The 17,351-nt window shown below is 40.1% G+C and overlaps 1 protein-coding gene across 1 annotated transcript in view; it reads left to right on the plus strand.

The window, feature by feature from the left end:
- The window catches only part of CCNI (cyclin I), a 1,428,732-nt gene that overhangs the window by 423,110 nt on the left and 988,271 nt on the right, over window positions 1-17,351 (plus strand). The window contains exon 3 of the mRNA XM_044061168.1: window positions 10,337-10,471. Within this exon, the coding sequence (XP_043917103.1) occupies window positions 10,337-10,471 (135 nt within the window). The remainder of the gene's footprint in view (window positions 1-10,336; window positions 10,472-17,351) is intronic.

Genomic DNA, 17,351 nt, shown 5'->3' on the forward strand with positions numbered 1-17,351 from the left:
TAAAGATGACAGTACAAAGACATTTATTCTGCTTAATTTAACTGGTTCAGAAGCCATAGAAAGGGAGCGTTCATTTGTGTATGCACCTGCTGTCTTTGCAGGAGAGGAGGAAACCGTCATTTAGTGGTACCAGCTGAGTCAAGGGAAGACCCTGATGTGCTTAAAATGTAAATTTAGAGAAAGGTGTAACCCACAAGTGAATGTTACAATGGAAAGGCACTTATTTTATACAAGGGATCAAAAGCCTGGTGAAACTTTTGCAGAATATATAAGTGATTTGAGAAATAAAGCTAAAACATGCAGATTTGGTGATTTAAGGGATGAGTTGATAAAAGACAGACTTGTGTGTGGTATTAACGATGATGCTGTGAGAAAGATTTACTTCATGACAGTGATTTATCTTTGAATAAGGCCATTGAGATTTGTCAGATATATGAGCTTACAGAAAAGCACACAATGTGTGAATCACATGGTTAATGGAAACAGGCCTAAGCACATGGCTGTAACTGTAAACCCTGCAACAATCACAAGGAAACCCCATAGTAGTGTTCTAGCAAGTTCCAAGACGTGCTCTGGAAACCGCACAGTCTCAGTGAAGCACAAGAGTGAGTCAGCAAACTTAAAGCATGTGCCCCTACCCAGTTTAATAGCAACTATCGCAAAAAAATGTAAAAATGTTTAGCTTTTGGTCAGCAATGTCACAAATGTAAAAAGTGGAATGATTTCAAAACGTTTTATAAATCAAAAGGTTCACCAAAACTAACTGTGCTTTACGATCGGGCAGCACCGGCCCTCGTGGTAGCCCCAAATCCAGTCGCCTACCGAGTGGCACTCAGGACCCTCAGGACCCCACCAGTGCGAATGCATAAGCAACTTTTATGCCCATAAAGAGACTCAGGGTAGCCCCAAATCCAGTCGCCTACCGAGTGGCACTCAGGACCCTCAGGACCCCACCAGTGCAAATGCATAAGCAACTTTTATGCCCATAAAGAGACTCAGGGTAGCCCCAAATCCAGTCGCCTACCGAGTGGCACTCAGGACCCTCAGGACCCCACCAGTGCGAATGCATAAGCAACTTTTATGCCCATAAAGAGACTCAGGGTAAATAAATAACTACCCCTTTCATTGTACTTTGCCAAACACCTTGTACTGAAATAAAGGTACCAGGTAGAATAAAATCTATTGAGCACAGGTTCCTTCTACATAAATATCAACAAAAAAGAAACAAAAGTAAAGGAACAATAATAGAACTTAGGAAGCTACCTTTAAACCTGGCTTCCTCTAAGACCCAGAGAAATCCTGTGGTGTAGCAGCCGAGGTTAGAAAGGGACCTCAGAAACCGCCATATTTTAAAACTAACTGTGCTTTACGATCGGGCAGCACCGGCCCTCGTGGTATGTAACTACTACATATTGCTCTGATTCTACATATCATAGATAAATATAACTGCAACTCTATCTATTGTTTTGAATACTGATAGTAATTTAATCAAGAAATCCTGCTTGTAGTCATGTTTGTATGCACTGTGTAGATGCAACTGGCGTTTTGTAACAAAGCATGTGGTAAAAGTAAATGTGCATTAGCGTTTTCTTAGATGCTACTCTAGAAATTGGTTTAAATGTTAGATCTGGATGCGACTGTGCATTAGCGACTGTTTAAAAGCTGATAACCGCGTTTTGTTTGACTTTTACTGCCAAATGCTGTAGTTGAAAGTAGTTGCTTGCCAGTCCTACTTTTCTGGTCGGTGGATGTAACCTCAATAAAACCAAAATTGAGACAGCGTAGAAATATTAAATAAGATATGAATAGCCCCTATAAAATACACATTTTATCTATTTTATAAGGAAGTTGCTATACACACTATCATTGTATATACCACGTTTAAGAATTGTTAACTATATATGCATTGAGTCTATATTATTCTATACTATGAATAATAAGATATCATATATATACATTATTATAATATACATATTCCTACATAAACATATACATGAGATTTCATATGTATTCTTTATTTGGTTTGTATAAATTTAGTTTCATATAGGTGTAGATAGACATTTTATATATATATATATATATATATATATATATATATATTAATTGCACATATAGATATATACATACATATACATATACATTTTTTTATAATTTTTTATGTATTTTATATGTTTTATATAAGTTATAATTAATTAATTGTATTCACATGATTTTAACTATTCATTTCATAGATTTTATCCACTAGGTTAGGTTTTACAATGCTTGTCTGTTTCTTTAAATAATTACATTAATTAACTAAGTTGATTGATAAATTGAGAAGAATTTGTGTATATATAAGATGTAGAATTTGAGAGTGAATGTAAGATCTGATGAAGCTACATAGCGAAAGCGCTTATCTTGATTATAATCCTTTATAATAAAGTACTTGGTGGTCAAACATCTTGCGTTTCAACTTGTCTTCGCTCAGTTCTGCAACTCTGATTTATTTTAATATTTTTCAGTGAGTTTTGGCACAATTTGTTGGCATGGCAGACAGGTTTCGTAAACCAACTCCACTTGGGTTTGACAGTAATATTGCAGAGAACTGAAGAGTGTTTGAGCAAGAGTACAATATTTTCATACAGGCTGCATTTTCTGATAAAGATGACAGTAAAAAGACATTTATTCTGCTTAATTTAACTGGTTCAGAAGCCATAGAAAGGGAGCGTTCATTTGTGTATGCACCTGCTGTCTTTGCAGGAGAGGAGGAAACCGTCATATAGTGGTACCAGCTGAGTCAAGGAAAGACCCTGATGTGCTTAAAATGTAAATTTAGAGAAAGGTGTAACCCACAAGTGAGTGTTACAATGGAAAGGCACTTATTTTATACAAGGGATCAAAAGCCTGGTGAAACTTTTGCAGAATATATATAAGTGATTTGAGAAATAAAGCTAAAACATGCAGATTTGGTGATTTAAGGGATGAGTTGATAAAAGACAGACTTGTGTGTGGTATTAACGATGATGCTGTGAGAAAGATTTACTTCATGACAGTGATTTATCTTTGAATAAGGCCATTGAGATTTGTCAGATATATGAGCTTACAGAAAAGCACACAATGTGTGCATCACATGGTTAATGGAAACAGGCCTAAGCACATGGCTGTAACTGTAAACCCTGCAACAATCACAAGGAAACCCCATAGTAGTGTTCTAGCAAGTTCCAAGACGTGCTCTGGAAACCGCACAGTCTCAGTGAAGCACAAGAGTGAGTCAGCAAACTCAAAGCATGTGCCCCTACCCAGTTTAATAGCAACTATCGCAAAAAAATGTAAAAATGTTTAGCTTTTGGTCAGCAATGTCACAAATGTAAAAAGTGGAATAATTTCAAAACGTTTTATAAATCAAAAGGTACATTCTTTTATTAAAAGGGCACATTCAGAGAAACAAGTTGATCATTTAGAAAGCTGAAACCCTGCTTTTTATGTTGATGGTATGTAAGTGAAGTATTTTGTACTGTTCGGATAAATGGAAAACTCATAGAGCTCAAAGTTGACACAGGTTCAAAGTGCAATGTTATGTGTGCAGAAACATTTGCTAGAGTATGTGCTGGTGAGAGGCTTGATTTTGCAAAGTGTGCGAAGCTTATTGCTTATGGTGGTGAAGAGATTCAAGCAGAAGGCTCAGTAATGCTTTCATATTCCTCTGTTGGGAGAAGCCGCGACTTTTATGTGGCCAAAAGGCATGTCTAGTCATTATTAGGGCTTCAGAGACTGTTTGAAAATTGAACTACTTTCATTTAATAAGGAAGTCCTATCATGTTAGTTTAAAATACCACTGCTCTAATTTCACCCAGTTTATTTTCTCTACTTATGCTGTTCTTTTCAAAGACCCAGCTAGGCAAGCTTCCAGTTGTGTACTCCATGACGTTAGACCCAGATATAAGTCCAGTTGTCAGGCCAGCCCAGAAAGTTCCAGTAGCTATGCAAAACAAAGTCAAAGCAGAGTTAGATAAAATGGTGCAACAAGGTGTAATTTGTCCAGTAGATGAACCAACAGAATGGGTTTCTTACATGGTGGTAGCTCATAAGAAAAACTAAGATGACATCAGAATATGTATTGATACATGAGATTTGAACAAAGCACTAAAAATAACTTATCTAATGTGTACAGTCAAAGAAGTTGCAACACTGATGCCAAATGCCACTGTTTTGTCTGTCTTAGTTGCAGAGAGTTAATTTTGGCAAATTTTGCTTGCCAAGAAATCCTCATTGCTCACTACGTTCAGTACTCTGGCAGGTACAGATTTTTGAGAATGTCATTTGGGATAAATTCTGCCAGTGAAGTATTTCAGCGTGCAACGGAGCAAATTTGTTTGGGTACCTGGGTGCTATTGTAGTAGATGATATTCTAGTAAGAAGTCATGGTGAAGCTCAGCATGACAGAAACCTCAAGAAAGTTCTGGAAAGAGCTTGTCAAGTGTATCTTAAGCTGAATCCTAAAAAGTGCAAGTTCAGGCTACAAGAAGTCACTTAGGTTGGTCATTTGTTTACCAGTTCAGGCTTACAACCAGACCCTTCCAAGCAAACAACCTTTCTTGAGATCCCAGCTCCAGACAATGTTCAAGCCCCGCAGTGGTTTCTTGGCATGGTTAACTACATATGCAAGTTCATTCCAGATTTAAGCCAACTAGCAGCACCACTCAGAGAGCTGACATTTAAATATATGCATCCTGGTCATGGTTGGAAGAACACCAGAGAGCACTTGATGTCCTGAAACAGATAATTGCCAGTCCACCAACTCTCAGATACTATGTTCACAAGCCAGTTACTCTTTCTTTTGATGATTTGAAATTTGTTCGTAGTGCAGTCATTCTTCAAGTGGGTCAACCTGTTGCCTTTGCGTCCAGATCTCTCACCCAAACTGAGATGCAGTATGCTCATATAGAGAAAGAGCTTTTGGCAATTGTGTTTGCATGTTTGATGTTCCATGATTATGTTTAAGGTAGACCTGTCCGGATCAAAACAGACCACTAGCCTCTAGTCACTACTTTGAGAAAGCCTATGCATTCAGCTCTAGCCAGATTGCAGCGTATGATGTTGAGATTGCAGAAGTACAATTTTAATCTTGTCTACACGAAAGGCAAACTTCTTTATCTTGCTAATACATTATCCAGATCACACAGAAATACAACTGAAGAGCATGAGAATGAGAAACTTGATTTGAAGTTATGGAAGTGAGAAATTTTTCTTCCACACATTTAGATGAGCTTAGAGATCATGCAGCCTCAGGTCCTGTTTTACAGAAGCGCAACCACTTTATCAATTGAGGGTGGCCGTCAAAGCAATCCTAGTATACATCAAGATGTGCAAGCTTATTTTCCATACTGAGATGAGATTTTGTCTGATAATGGTATTATCGTGACAGATCTAAAAGTCATTGCTCCCAAGGTCTTTGCAACAAGAATATATTATTGTCTTGCATCGTGGCCACCCAGGAACCGATTCTACAAATAGGAGGGCAAGAGGACTAGTATTTTGGCCTTCTGTGTTACATGACATTGAGAGAGTATTTTCATCTTGTTCTGTATGTAATAGTACAAAGCCACATCAACAGAAGGAACCACTTCATCTAAACCAGATTCCTGAACTAACTTAGTCGAGAGTAGCTATTTTCGAGTGGAGTGGTCAACATTACTTGGAGTTAGACTCTTACTCCGTTTGGTTCAAGATTAACCTACTTGCTAACCTAGTGTCCTGTACTGTCATTACTAAGATGGTGTAATTTTGCAGTTCATGGTAGTCCGCACAAAGTTATTTCTGAGAATGGCACGCAGTTTACTAGCCAGCAATTTAAAAGATTCACTGAAGAGAGGGACTTTACTCATGTCGCAAGTAATCCTGAGTATCCTCAGTCAAATCGTTTAGCAGAATGTGCAGTTCAAGGTGCAAAACAGTTACTAAAGAAGTCGAAACGAGACGATAGTGATGTTTTCCTGAAAATGTTGAATCTCAGAAATGTTCCTCATGATAAACATCTTGGTTCACCTGCTCAGAGACTTCTGTTGAGACAAACCAGAAGTACCTTACCAATCAGCAGTAGTTAATTGGTTCCAAGTGCTAAGAATAACAGATTTGTGAAAACCCATCTGTTGAAGAAACACCTATCCCAGAAGTCTTGTTACGACAAGTCCAGCAAACCACTCAATCCATTATGTGAAAGACAGTGAGAATGCAAACGTGCAAAGGTTATGATCGGATTGGAGTCGTAACGAGTATTTGCCCAGAGCCGAGATCGTACATTGTGGAATCACATGTAACCGAGTTTAGGCGGAACTGTAGACATTTGATACCGGTGTCCAAGCCTGTACCACAGCACCTGGCCTGTGAAAAAGACCATCTCAGGGCGAGTTGTCCAACTTTCCAATTCCTGAGGAGGTTGCAGTAAATATCCCTGTTTCTGAGATGAATCCCGAAGTTCCTGATACAAATTGTTCACCGAAGACTGTCCCTGTTGCTAAACCCAATTCTGAATACTATGTTAGGTCATATTTCCAGACCATGTAACAGATGCACAGCAGCTTGGACATGAACATTGTGTTTGTTTCTAATGTTCTATATATTACTGCATGTTTTGTTCTAATTCATTGAAGACGATCTATTTAAGAGGGAGGATGTAGATCAGTGTGTGTGTACAACTTTAAGAAACTTTCTAGGGGCTTGCACAAGTGTATAAATACTGAGCATGTGCGAGCCTAACTGCCATTTTGTAGTTAGCTGTTGAGATGTAAGCATTTACATCTGTGTAGTCTGCCTGTTAATCAGTTTGTTTACATTTTGTAAAGCTGCTATCCATCCTGATTTGTTTGTGTAATAAAGCATATAAACGCCTGTTTGTCATCTATATTAGAGAGAGACAATTGACATGGCTGCATATTCATCCGTTGAAGCTCATTTGTCAGCCATTTCTGCTTGTGTTACCTTTGAATTCACCCCTTGCTTCTCGTTTTGCAGTAAAACAATTTTTGAAATGCGCCCTTCATATTAGACCCCCAAGAAAGCCTATTCTTCCTTCTTGTAACCTTAATTTTGTTCTTGAAAAATTAACTTTGTTTTCTTTTGAGCTTGCAGTTTCCTCTCCTTTGCTTTACTGTTGGTGGCTCTTAGTTCTGCCAAGATGGTCTCTGAACTGCAGGCATTCATGGCAGTCCCACTTTTTTTTTATACACAAAGCCAGGATCTCTCTTCATACTCATCCTTCCTTTATGCCTATGGTTGCTATTGATTTTTCCTTTAATCAATCAATTCATCTGCCTTCTTTTTTCCTGTCCACAAAATGATAGTGAGAGGATTTGCCATACCTTGGATTTATGTAGACAGCTTAGGTGTTACCTAGATAAAGCTAGAGATGTCAGGAAATCTGAGCAGCTTTTTTTTTTTTTTTTTTTTCATTCCAGGAAATTGGGTTCTCAGAGCTCTAAGGCCATATTCTTTTGTTATTCTTTTCATGGCAAGCAGTTTTCCTACTCTCATCATCTCTAGTAGCTTTTGTATACTCACAGGTGTAAAGAATACTTTATCTGTGATGAGAAAAGACATAGTACAGTTGTGTAAGAACTTGCCATAACTGTAGATGCCCTGCTTATCTCTCTTGCAGTATTCTGTCCTACCCCCCCCCCCCGTTCTTTTTGGTTGCCTATCTTTTGCTTAAGCGGGGTCCCGCCTTCCCTTCCTTGATGTACATGTTTTTGTTTCTCTCCTTGGGTTGCTCCAGTTCTGGGCAATTCATTTCTGAGGATTAAGACATGTGTACATCATATATGTGCCCTACATCTTGGGCATAGGACATACCTCTGACGTATGGTGCCTGGACAGTATAAAGGCTTTGGTATGCTAGCTACACATTTGATTTTCCTTCTCATGATATCCGCCATGTAAAGAATACTGCAACTATGAAAAGTAGGACATCTACTGTAAGTTCTTACACATTTGTACCTTTTGTATGTGATGTTTAGCATCAAGTAGGTGCTTTGCATAGAGTTGCATGACTTGGCATGAAAGGGGTGCAGCACAGTATAATTTTTTTGCACCAGAACATTAGAATACCCATCAGAGGGTTCAGAAGTTCAAAGACATGGTCACTAAAGAAACACAGTGGATGCTCATCTTTGGAAAAACAAAACATTGCTTTTGCCACAACCCCTACAGAGTAGAACGGGGACTACTACTGCTGTTATAATCAGTTCCAGTTTAGTCTATGGAAATAACCCCTTTTATATTGCTTCTTTTGACAAACAATGTTTGTAAATTGACCAGAAGTAAGCATGACTCATGCCCAGTCCTTGGCAATTTGACTGTTGTCATAGGTTTAAGACCTTGTATTCTAAAATGTTTAGCTCTCAAGTGTAAAATGGTAATTGTTTTTTAAGGACTCACTTGACAATTTAAAAAAAAATGTGCATGGTGGGCACGCAGTGTAGAATCGAAACTTCTGTATTCAAGGATTGCAAGTGTTGCCAGGTACTCATGCCCTTTCACCACCAACAGTGAACACATTTAGACATCTATGCCGAGGGATATGATGCCAGCTATTGGCCACATTTAACTAGTAGATTTACAGATTCAACTTTCAGAAACTTCTTTATTCAAAGATATTACTGCAATTTTTAAATGTTTTCTCCGATACAAATTTTATGTAATGCAGAGTGTGTGTGTGTGTGTGTGTGTGTGTGTGTGTGTGTGTGTGTGTGTGTGTGTGTGTGAGCGGGTGCTCCTCTAAGTATATAGCTAGCATCTTAAGTCTGTCAGTCTTGATTTTTATTTGATTTCAGTTGTGTGCTGCAGAGTAGTAGTAGCTAGGTTACCTTCCTTCGCCAACACATGGTTTAGCAACAATGCTGTGCCGAACAGAGCCACCGTTTGGCAGAGTCTCACTCTGCACTTGCACTGCCTTACCTAAAGAAGTTTCACTTTAAAAAAAACTTTTGGAAATTGACATATTCTGTGAAACAGTGCTGTTATTTTTGACAGATTAGGCAAAAGCTGTAGTTCTGTTTCCTGAAGCAGAAGTTAGTAACACAGTTTATTGAAGACACAAATGACAGAAATGTATTATGTGAAACCATGTTATACTAAACATATTAAAGATTCAAAAAGTAAAATACTTGCAATTACATAAGCAGGGAGGCAAGACGCTCCAGTGGCCAAGGTAACTGGCTGAAGGGATTCAATTCTAGCACTTTTCTTTCATACAAGAGCTTTAGGTGTCTCATCTAGTGTCTGGTGCTGGTCCCCGATCTGGAGTACCACCCCCTTAGCTCTTAAATATGGGAGGAGGAGATATCTGCTCCCCTAGTCTGGAGTTCCATGCCAAATCCAAAAAAAGAAAACTACTACTGCTATTAAAATGTTAAGTGTAGCAAGCTCTTGCTTTATTGTAGTAAACATCCAGGCTTGCCACACAGAAACAGCTAATGTGCATTTCTGTATCTGCATTCAGAAGTGATGGCACAGAAAAGAATATGGGAGCTGCCCTTTCACCCATGTCCCCTAACACCTCCCAACTGAGTGACTGCCCCCTTCCACCCTACCCTTGCTACACTTCTGTTTCTTATTAGTCTAACGTTATGGTCTCTGAGCTTGAAATAAGTGCAGTTTACTTGTTTGTAGCTAAAGCTAGCTTTTTTTTTTTTTGCAACCTTCATAGACCATGGAATTAAAATAATAAGTAAGAAGGGCATGGAGATGTTGGTGTTTTCAGTCATGGCAGCCCCACTCTTATCAACAATCTGTAAGTGTAGCGAGGTCCTAAGTACAGCAGAGTACTGATCTGAGCTGTTTGTTTTGCTAAACTGTCATGCAACATTTTAGGATTTGGTTATATGGTGTGAAACCCTTTATACACTGGTAACCATCAGAGTGCCACTTACATTGTCAGTTTTAATACAATAATTACTAAAAAAAAAGGGGGGGTGGAGTATTGAAGAATTAGATGAATGTTACAGCCACTAAGTGCAAAGCACTCGTCTGAAACATGACAGAGCAGAGTGTTGGTGGTAAGTGACTTTTGAACTAGTCCTTCTGTCCCTTTGTCTACAGTACACAAATTACATGGCTGTGCATTTTATTTCCACAGAAGCTTACAGGTGTACAACTCCAAGGAAGAATATATGTGGCTGCCTTTAGCATCGAATGTCCAAGCAGGAAGTCATGAAACAGAAACAAGGAAACAATTAGAATCTCTACTTTCCTATATATGAAGATTGTTTCATGCTTTTTCTGTAGTGTTAAATGAAATGTACTTTTCCTGATTTTTTGTTCAAATAACCCAGACTTGACAGTGTTGTACTTTGCCTTTCAGGATACAGCTGCTTCTCCAGCACAGAGGGATGAAGTAGTACAATGGTTAACTGATCTCAACTGCCAGTTCCGCCTTTACCCAGAAACGCTTGCTTTGGCCATCAGTATCTTGGACAGGTTTTTAGCATCTGTAAAGGTATGAAGATGTTTGCTTCCACCTATTTGCAGTTTTATTTAATTTGCTGTGTGATTCCAGCTACATACATTATTCATAGATGGGAGGCTTGGTGAGACAGATGTGATGTGACACTTGGAATGTTCAATTCTTACCCAGACTACCAGTCACCATTTTTGTGGGTTTCTAGTAGTAAGACTGTGTTGCTCCTTCCCCCAGTATGTTTAATTAACCAGGCATATGAGTTTGTATTTCTTTAAAATTGTTGTTCATGTCAGGTTTGTGGCCAACCATTTTCTAAGCGGGTAAGCATTTGCTATTACTATCCTTCCAGTCTTAATGTGATCACAGAAGCCATGCTTTAGAAAACTGTATCTTGTCTAACAGCAGGACAGCAACTCACCTGAGCAGGTGAGGACTTCAAAATGAATAAAGTCTGTCCATCATCACAAAGCCATTCCAGTGCCTGTTTTCCTCCTTTGCTAACCCCTCACATGATGCTTTGCTAGCTTTAGTTGTAGGGCATATCTGATGATGAGGATGGTGGTGCCATGATTGTCTGACAGTCTGCTACCAGGAATGTTTCATAGATGATTAGCACAGATGAGGCCCAATAAGCAGTTACTTTTAGAATTCTGATTCCTTTCTAAATGCACACTGCTACTTATTGCTGGACTAGATGCATTAGCTCATCATCATCATCATCATCATCATGTTGAATCAGCATCCCTTGCTTGCTGCCATGATGATGATGATGGTAGCTGCTATCTGATGTGTATGTTCTATCTTCCCTTCTTTATACATTAACATCTAAACTAATATTTTTGCCGTGTAACAGCTTTCTTGAAGAGAAGTAAGTTGGCAGCATCTAGTCTGTGCTACGTTTCCTTTGTTTTTCTCTCTCATCTGTGGTACACCTTACAGAAGAGACACCACCTCATCCAAGATGGTTTTTAATCCGGTGTTCTTAGCTAGAGGTGGGTAATGGGCAGTAATTGTTGACAATGATTTGGAATTTGTTTGCTTTTTAGCCATATGCTGAAGATATTGAATCTCTCCCGCCCCAGCATGCACACATGTACTGTAAAAGGGTCCTACTACAAGTGCTTGTGTGCTGGTAACTTGTTGCCACTTGCTTGAAAAAGCAAGTGCTGTAATTCCCACTAGCATGATCTTACATAACTACTTAGCCCTCCCAGTGCCTGACCCAGTAAAACTATATCCCGACCCTATAAACTTGTATATCCCAACCAGTGCCCTAACTCTAATCCTAAAACTTTCACCCAGTTCCTAACTGGAGTCTTCACTCTCTTACCTAAAATTCCATACCCCTCCCTAAACCGAAGACCCCCCTTCCTTGCTTCTTAAACTTAAAACTTCTCTCCTGCTCCTTAAACCTAAAAACACCCTTTCCAATCTCTAACACTACAATCCACTCCCTAACCCTAAATCCTCTTCGTAATAGCTGCCCTATTCTACACTCCCACTCCCTCCCTCCCCAGCTGCTTGACTAAAACTTGTATTTGAGTTTGAGCATTAGCCTACACAAGCTACAAGATGCCGGAGTGTCTGGCTTTCAGACCGTGGTCTTTGAGTGCTTGGAAAAGAACCATAGTAAACCACCATTCCTAATTCAACTAAAACACAACCTAGAAGGCAGGTTTCTTTCCTGCCCACCTTTGTTGTAATAAAGCGCATAAGTTGCTGTGTTACAGATGTTTGTATTTGTGCACTTAAACGTTTGCCTTTAACTAAGAAAATTGAGAGGCCATAAATATTTTTTTCATATTCTTTGTATTGTTTTATTTACATGGAATGTAGTATTTTCGTGCAAAGATCACTTCTGCAGTAACCTAAGCAACATGTGTCTTGCCCCTCCCCCAAATTTACAGCTTAGAAAGCTAAAGGATGACTTCCATGTGCTCCAACTGTTAGGGTCTGCAGTAGAGCTCCCTGTAAAGACAGATGGAACACACAAAGCTTCAGAGCATTTTTTTTTTGTCGCTGACGAAGAGCCTTACTTCAGCAGACTGCATGGAACTGTTAGTGAGTGATCCTTCATATCTGTGCAGATAAGTTCCCTGTTAGGAAACTTCTACTAATTTTATTTTTCTGAGGGAAACTTGTGTTTTTCTGAAGGAAATACATGATTTTGCTAGGAAACTTGTGTTTTGGATTTCTAAGGGAGTGCATTTTTAAATGCTTATGTGAACATTGTGATATTGTGCATTGGGTTCATGATATTGTACTTGTAGGGGACGATCAGTGGAATACTTGCTTCAGAACCACTTGTTCTGTACCTTATGCCTTGCAAACTTATCCAGGCTGTGTCATCTTCTTTTGAGATATTTTTCAGTTTAGCGATGGAGCAATTCCTGGATTCTGTGGTTTCATCTTCTCCTGTCCAGAAGAAGAATAAAGTTTTCAAGGAGTCTCTTAGTGTTAGGCCACCTACTGTTATGCTTCAGTCACTTATGTGTGACTCGACTCTGGCTGTTTGTTGTTCCTCAGACCATTCATCTTTTCTCTGCATTCCTGTTGGTGTAGCATATGCAGCACCAAATATTGGGAGGCCCATGGGATATATACGCTTCACCCCTTAAAGACATGTGTTTCAACTGCATGGCTTCTGAATGCCCATGAATTTTTAATTTTTAACTCCTTCCCTCCAGTACAGCTCTTTTGACTGTGTACCTTTAACTCCCAGTGGGAGTGGCTTGAGCCTTTAAAAAACTATCACCTTACGGTTCTAAGAAATACTCATTGACAGAAGTCAAATGTCAATACAATTGTGTTTGCCATCGTGTATGCTTCAAGATAAAATATTCTGATACCTTGTATGTAGCATAGTTTTAGAATAATTAACGCAGATATGAACAAGCAATATTTGACACCTAGAGGCACAATAGGCGGTAACTGCAGAAACACCTGGAGACTCACTCTGATGTAGTGAGTTAAGTCTTTTGCTTAAATTCAGGCCTGAATGCCAACCTTTCCATCTCTTTAAGACTTAACCTTTGTGACACCAGATTGCTACAGACAGATGTTTTCAGCATGGGTTACACTTGCCAATGGGAGTCTCCCCTTCCCAGGGGATTCCTCCTTGCTTAGTGAACCCAATTTCTATATTTCCTCCAGTTCTGCACCGGATGCTGGCCCCTGCATCTCTCTGCTATTTGTGCAAAGATCCTTACTCAAGGATTTTTCTTCCTGGAGGCATCAAGTTCAAAATGTTATCTCTTCTGTCCCTTCTTTCTCTAGTCACTCCTTTAGCCTCTGTGGTGAAGCTAGATTTAAAGTATGACTATCAACACATTCCCATTGGTGAACAGTTCAGGCATATTTTTAGGGTTTGTTGTGCTTGGGTTACATCTTCGATTCTCTCATACCTTTGGGCTTTCCACAACACCAAGGGTGTTCACAGAGCGCCTTGATCCAGTCATTTCTTTTTGCAGGCTTGAAGGTATTCACATTTTTCAATGTTCGGATAATTTTCTTTGCAAACTTTTTTTCCAGTTGTAGAGAATCTTTAAAAATGATTCAGAATCTTCTACTCAGTATGAAAGATTTTCTCTCATCCCTTATTTTCATGGGATGTTTGCTAGATTTTGCCATGGGAGAATCCTCTCTTTCTCCAGACTACAAGTTGTGTCAACAGATGTTCATCATATTGATCACTGCTGCAGTTACCTTAGCTGTATGGGTTGTGTCTTGCATAGGATGTAACAGCCAGCCAACCTCCAAAGCTTCAGGCAACATTCCATGCACCCAAACTTTTAGCCAGCTTTAACTGAGCTGACTAAGAAGAAAACTTTGGGCACCAAGCCTTTTGGAGCTTTCTCACCATTCAGGAAAGTGCTCCTTTGCTGGCTTTTGATGGACAATGTTCAGCTTGTGTGCTGTTCCTTTGCTGGGCAGATAAGTTCCTTTGGGGGAAGAACATCTACCCCTTTATCCTACATGGCCTCAAATCTATAAGCACAGAGACTCCTGGACTTCATAAATTCAAACACCCTTGACCAAGTAGTGAATTTGCCCACTAGAGGCTCCAACATACTGCAACTCGCGCTCACAAATATGGGAGAATGTTGCACCAGACACCCCCCCCCCCAATGTCTCATCCTACCTGGTCGGGTCAGACTATAAAGCTGTCTCTTTCTAAATCAAAATCAACTCCTTGATCCCATTAAGACTAGTAACAGTTTGGAACTATTACAAGGTAAATTACATATTATCTGATGGTTTTACAACTCCAAGAACACACTAATTGCACTCAGAAACAGTGTACAACCATGTCATTGGCTGCCTAGAGGCTGCTGTATGTACTAGAAATATTCCCGGAAATAAACTGCCCTGGTAGTAAGGATATACAACAAAAGTTAGTAAGTTATGTCAAAAATCAGAAAGGGTAGTTCCCATAAAGATAAAAACTCTCATCAAAGTAAATAGGCAACTAAGAGGGCTAATTTGGTCCAGCAAAGCCAACTTTGAGATTAAAATATCCTCCCAGGTGAAGGATTACCATAAGGCCTTCTACAGCTATGTCAGAAGCCTCAAGGGCAGCCCCCAGTAATGTGCTGGACTGGTGGATCCATTGTTTTTTTATTTCGTTTGATTCAGTGTGTGGGTTGTCAAATCCAGGCAGATCAGATCTAAGTGCCTTGTACCAAAGCTTTGGATCTGAGAGCTGTGACTCTTTGCCTATCCACAATTTCCCTTTCCTGCTTGAACTACCTCAGATGTTGTTTGCCGACAGTGTAAACCAGATGTGTGGACCAAGAGCTCCATAATTATTCACAATAAGTGAATGCTTTTCTTCCTCTTCCTTTGAAGAATTTGGACATTTGTCATATTAGGTAGGGTTAGGACATGTTAGACATAGTTTAGTATGTTGTTACAGCTTTTCGACACTGTGTTTGTGAGTGCTTTTATAGATGTTGTTAGGATTATAGTTTATTAGCAATGATTTCTCCTCTTATAAAAGTTATACTGTGAAATTACTTTCTTTTTAATATCATAGGTTGGTACTAGGCTGTCGGCCCTAGGGCCTATACAAGCCTAGCCATAACAATTCCCTGGCTATTTCTTCCCACACTATTTACTTCCTGGACCCCTGCCTAGCAGGGTGACTGACGTGATCCCCGGGGTGAATTTCCTTTCTCCTGTACAATTGTCGAGGTTCCTTTTGAAGAGGGCCAAAGAGGCACTCTGCTTGACATGTATGGGCAGTCTATTCCAGAGTCTGGGGAGTCTCTGGGTCAGGAACCTGTCCCTCCAGCATGTTTTGTTTATTGTGATGACAAGGTTTAGATCCCTGGAGCATGTGGCTCTGAGGGATTGGGATTTCTTTAAGTGTAGCATGTGCAACAGCTCTGGGTTTGAAATGGCCTTGTATGTTAAGCAGAGATCACCTCTGAGTAGACGGTATGCGACAGAGTATAGATGGAGTTTTTTAAGGTGGTCAGCATAGGGTATCTGTTTTATGCCTGTGATTCTTTTAGTGAGGCGTTTCTGCGGCCTTTCCATTTGTTGCAGGTGTCTTGTGAGGTACATATCAAATGGGGCGTTGTATTTTATAATGGGTCTAATGAGGGATGAGTACAGTGGGACAATGACCTCCTTTTTTCTGGATGAAAAGCTCTTAGTGATGAGGTGTGCCACATAGAAGGATTTCCTGACTGTTGTGGCAATGTGGTTATCAAAGGTGGGACCACTATCCACCTGTGTCCCTAAGTCTCTAATCACACTTTTGGTGTTTAGTGCACTGCCACCTTTGTGGTAATTCATGGGTGCATGTTTTTTCCCAAAGGAGATAACTATACATTTCTTGGCATTGAGCTTGAGCCCATGGCTCTGGCACCAAGCATCTGTTTCTGTAAGGCCCTTTTGTAGAGTATCCACATAATTTGGAGATTCAATAATGGCTCCCAGTTTGCAGTCATCTGCAAACTTTGTTAGCCAGAGTCCCGTAGTATTGGCCTGTACTTCAGAGAAGTAGATGCCAAACAAGAGTGGTCCCAGGACTGAACCCTGAGGTACACCACTTGTCACTTGCCTGGAGCTGGATTTGGAGTCAGCTACTTTTACAGTGTGGGTTCTGTCAGTAAGCCAGTTGGCAACCCATCGAGTGACGTAGGGATTAATGCCCAGCTTAGTAAGTTTATCTATGATTCCAGAGTGGGGGATGGTGTCAAAGGCCTCGGCGAGGTCCAGATAGGCTGTGTGTACCGCCTTGCCCTCATCCACGTCTCTGGAGACTGATTCGAAAAAGTCAGTCAGGTTCAGGAGACAAGTTCGGCCCTTCACGAACCCAAACTGGGTGGGGTCCAGTGTTTGAAGGTTGCCAATGTCCTTGTTTGTAAGTTCCATAATAATACGTTCCATGGCCTTGCAGATCAGGTTCGTCAAACTGATGGGGGCGGTAGTTCCTGGGAGCCAAGGTGGATCCCCCCTTGTGGAGTGGGATAACTGTAACTGTACGCCACTCAGTCGGCACAAATCCTGAAGTGAGGGAATGATTAAACATGACACTTAGGTGAGGTGCCAGTTCATTTTGTAGTTCATGTAGTACACAACCCAGGATGTCATCTGGTCCCATGGATGCTGTATTTTTAGCTTTGGAGAGTGCGTTTTTTACCTGTGTGACCGTTATTACCGGAATTTGGCAATCTTCCAGTATTGAGATAGGTCATTTGGGGGGGATGGGGGGGTGAAGTTGGCTCCGGTATTGAGATGGGCCATTTAGGGGGTGAGGGGGGGGTGAAGTTGGCACTGATTCGATCTGCCAGAATATTGGCAATATCCTTGGGATCAGTATATTTAATGCTATTCTGTTGTAGCTCAGAGCAGATCTGAGCATTGCCATTTAGATTCTTGACATAGATATAGAATGCCTTGTGGT

The sequence above is a fragment of the Protopterus annectens genome, chromosome 2.part0, assembly GCF_019279795.1.
Source record: "Protopterus annectens isolate FY-2018-M chromosome 2.part0, PAN1.0, whole genome shotgun sequence".
NCBI classification, from domain to species: domain Eukaryota; kingdom Metazoa; phylum Chordata; order Ceratodontiformes; family Protopteridae; genus Protopterus; species Protopterus annectens.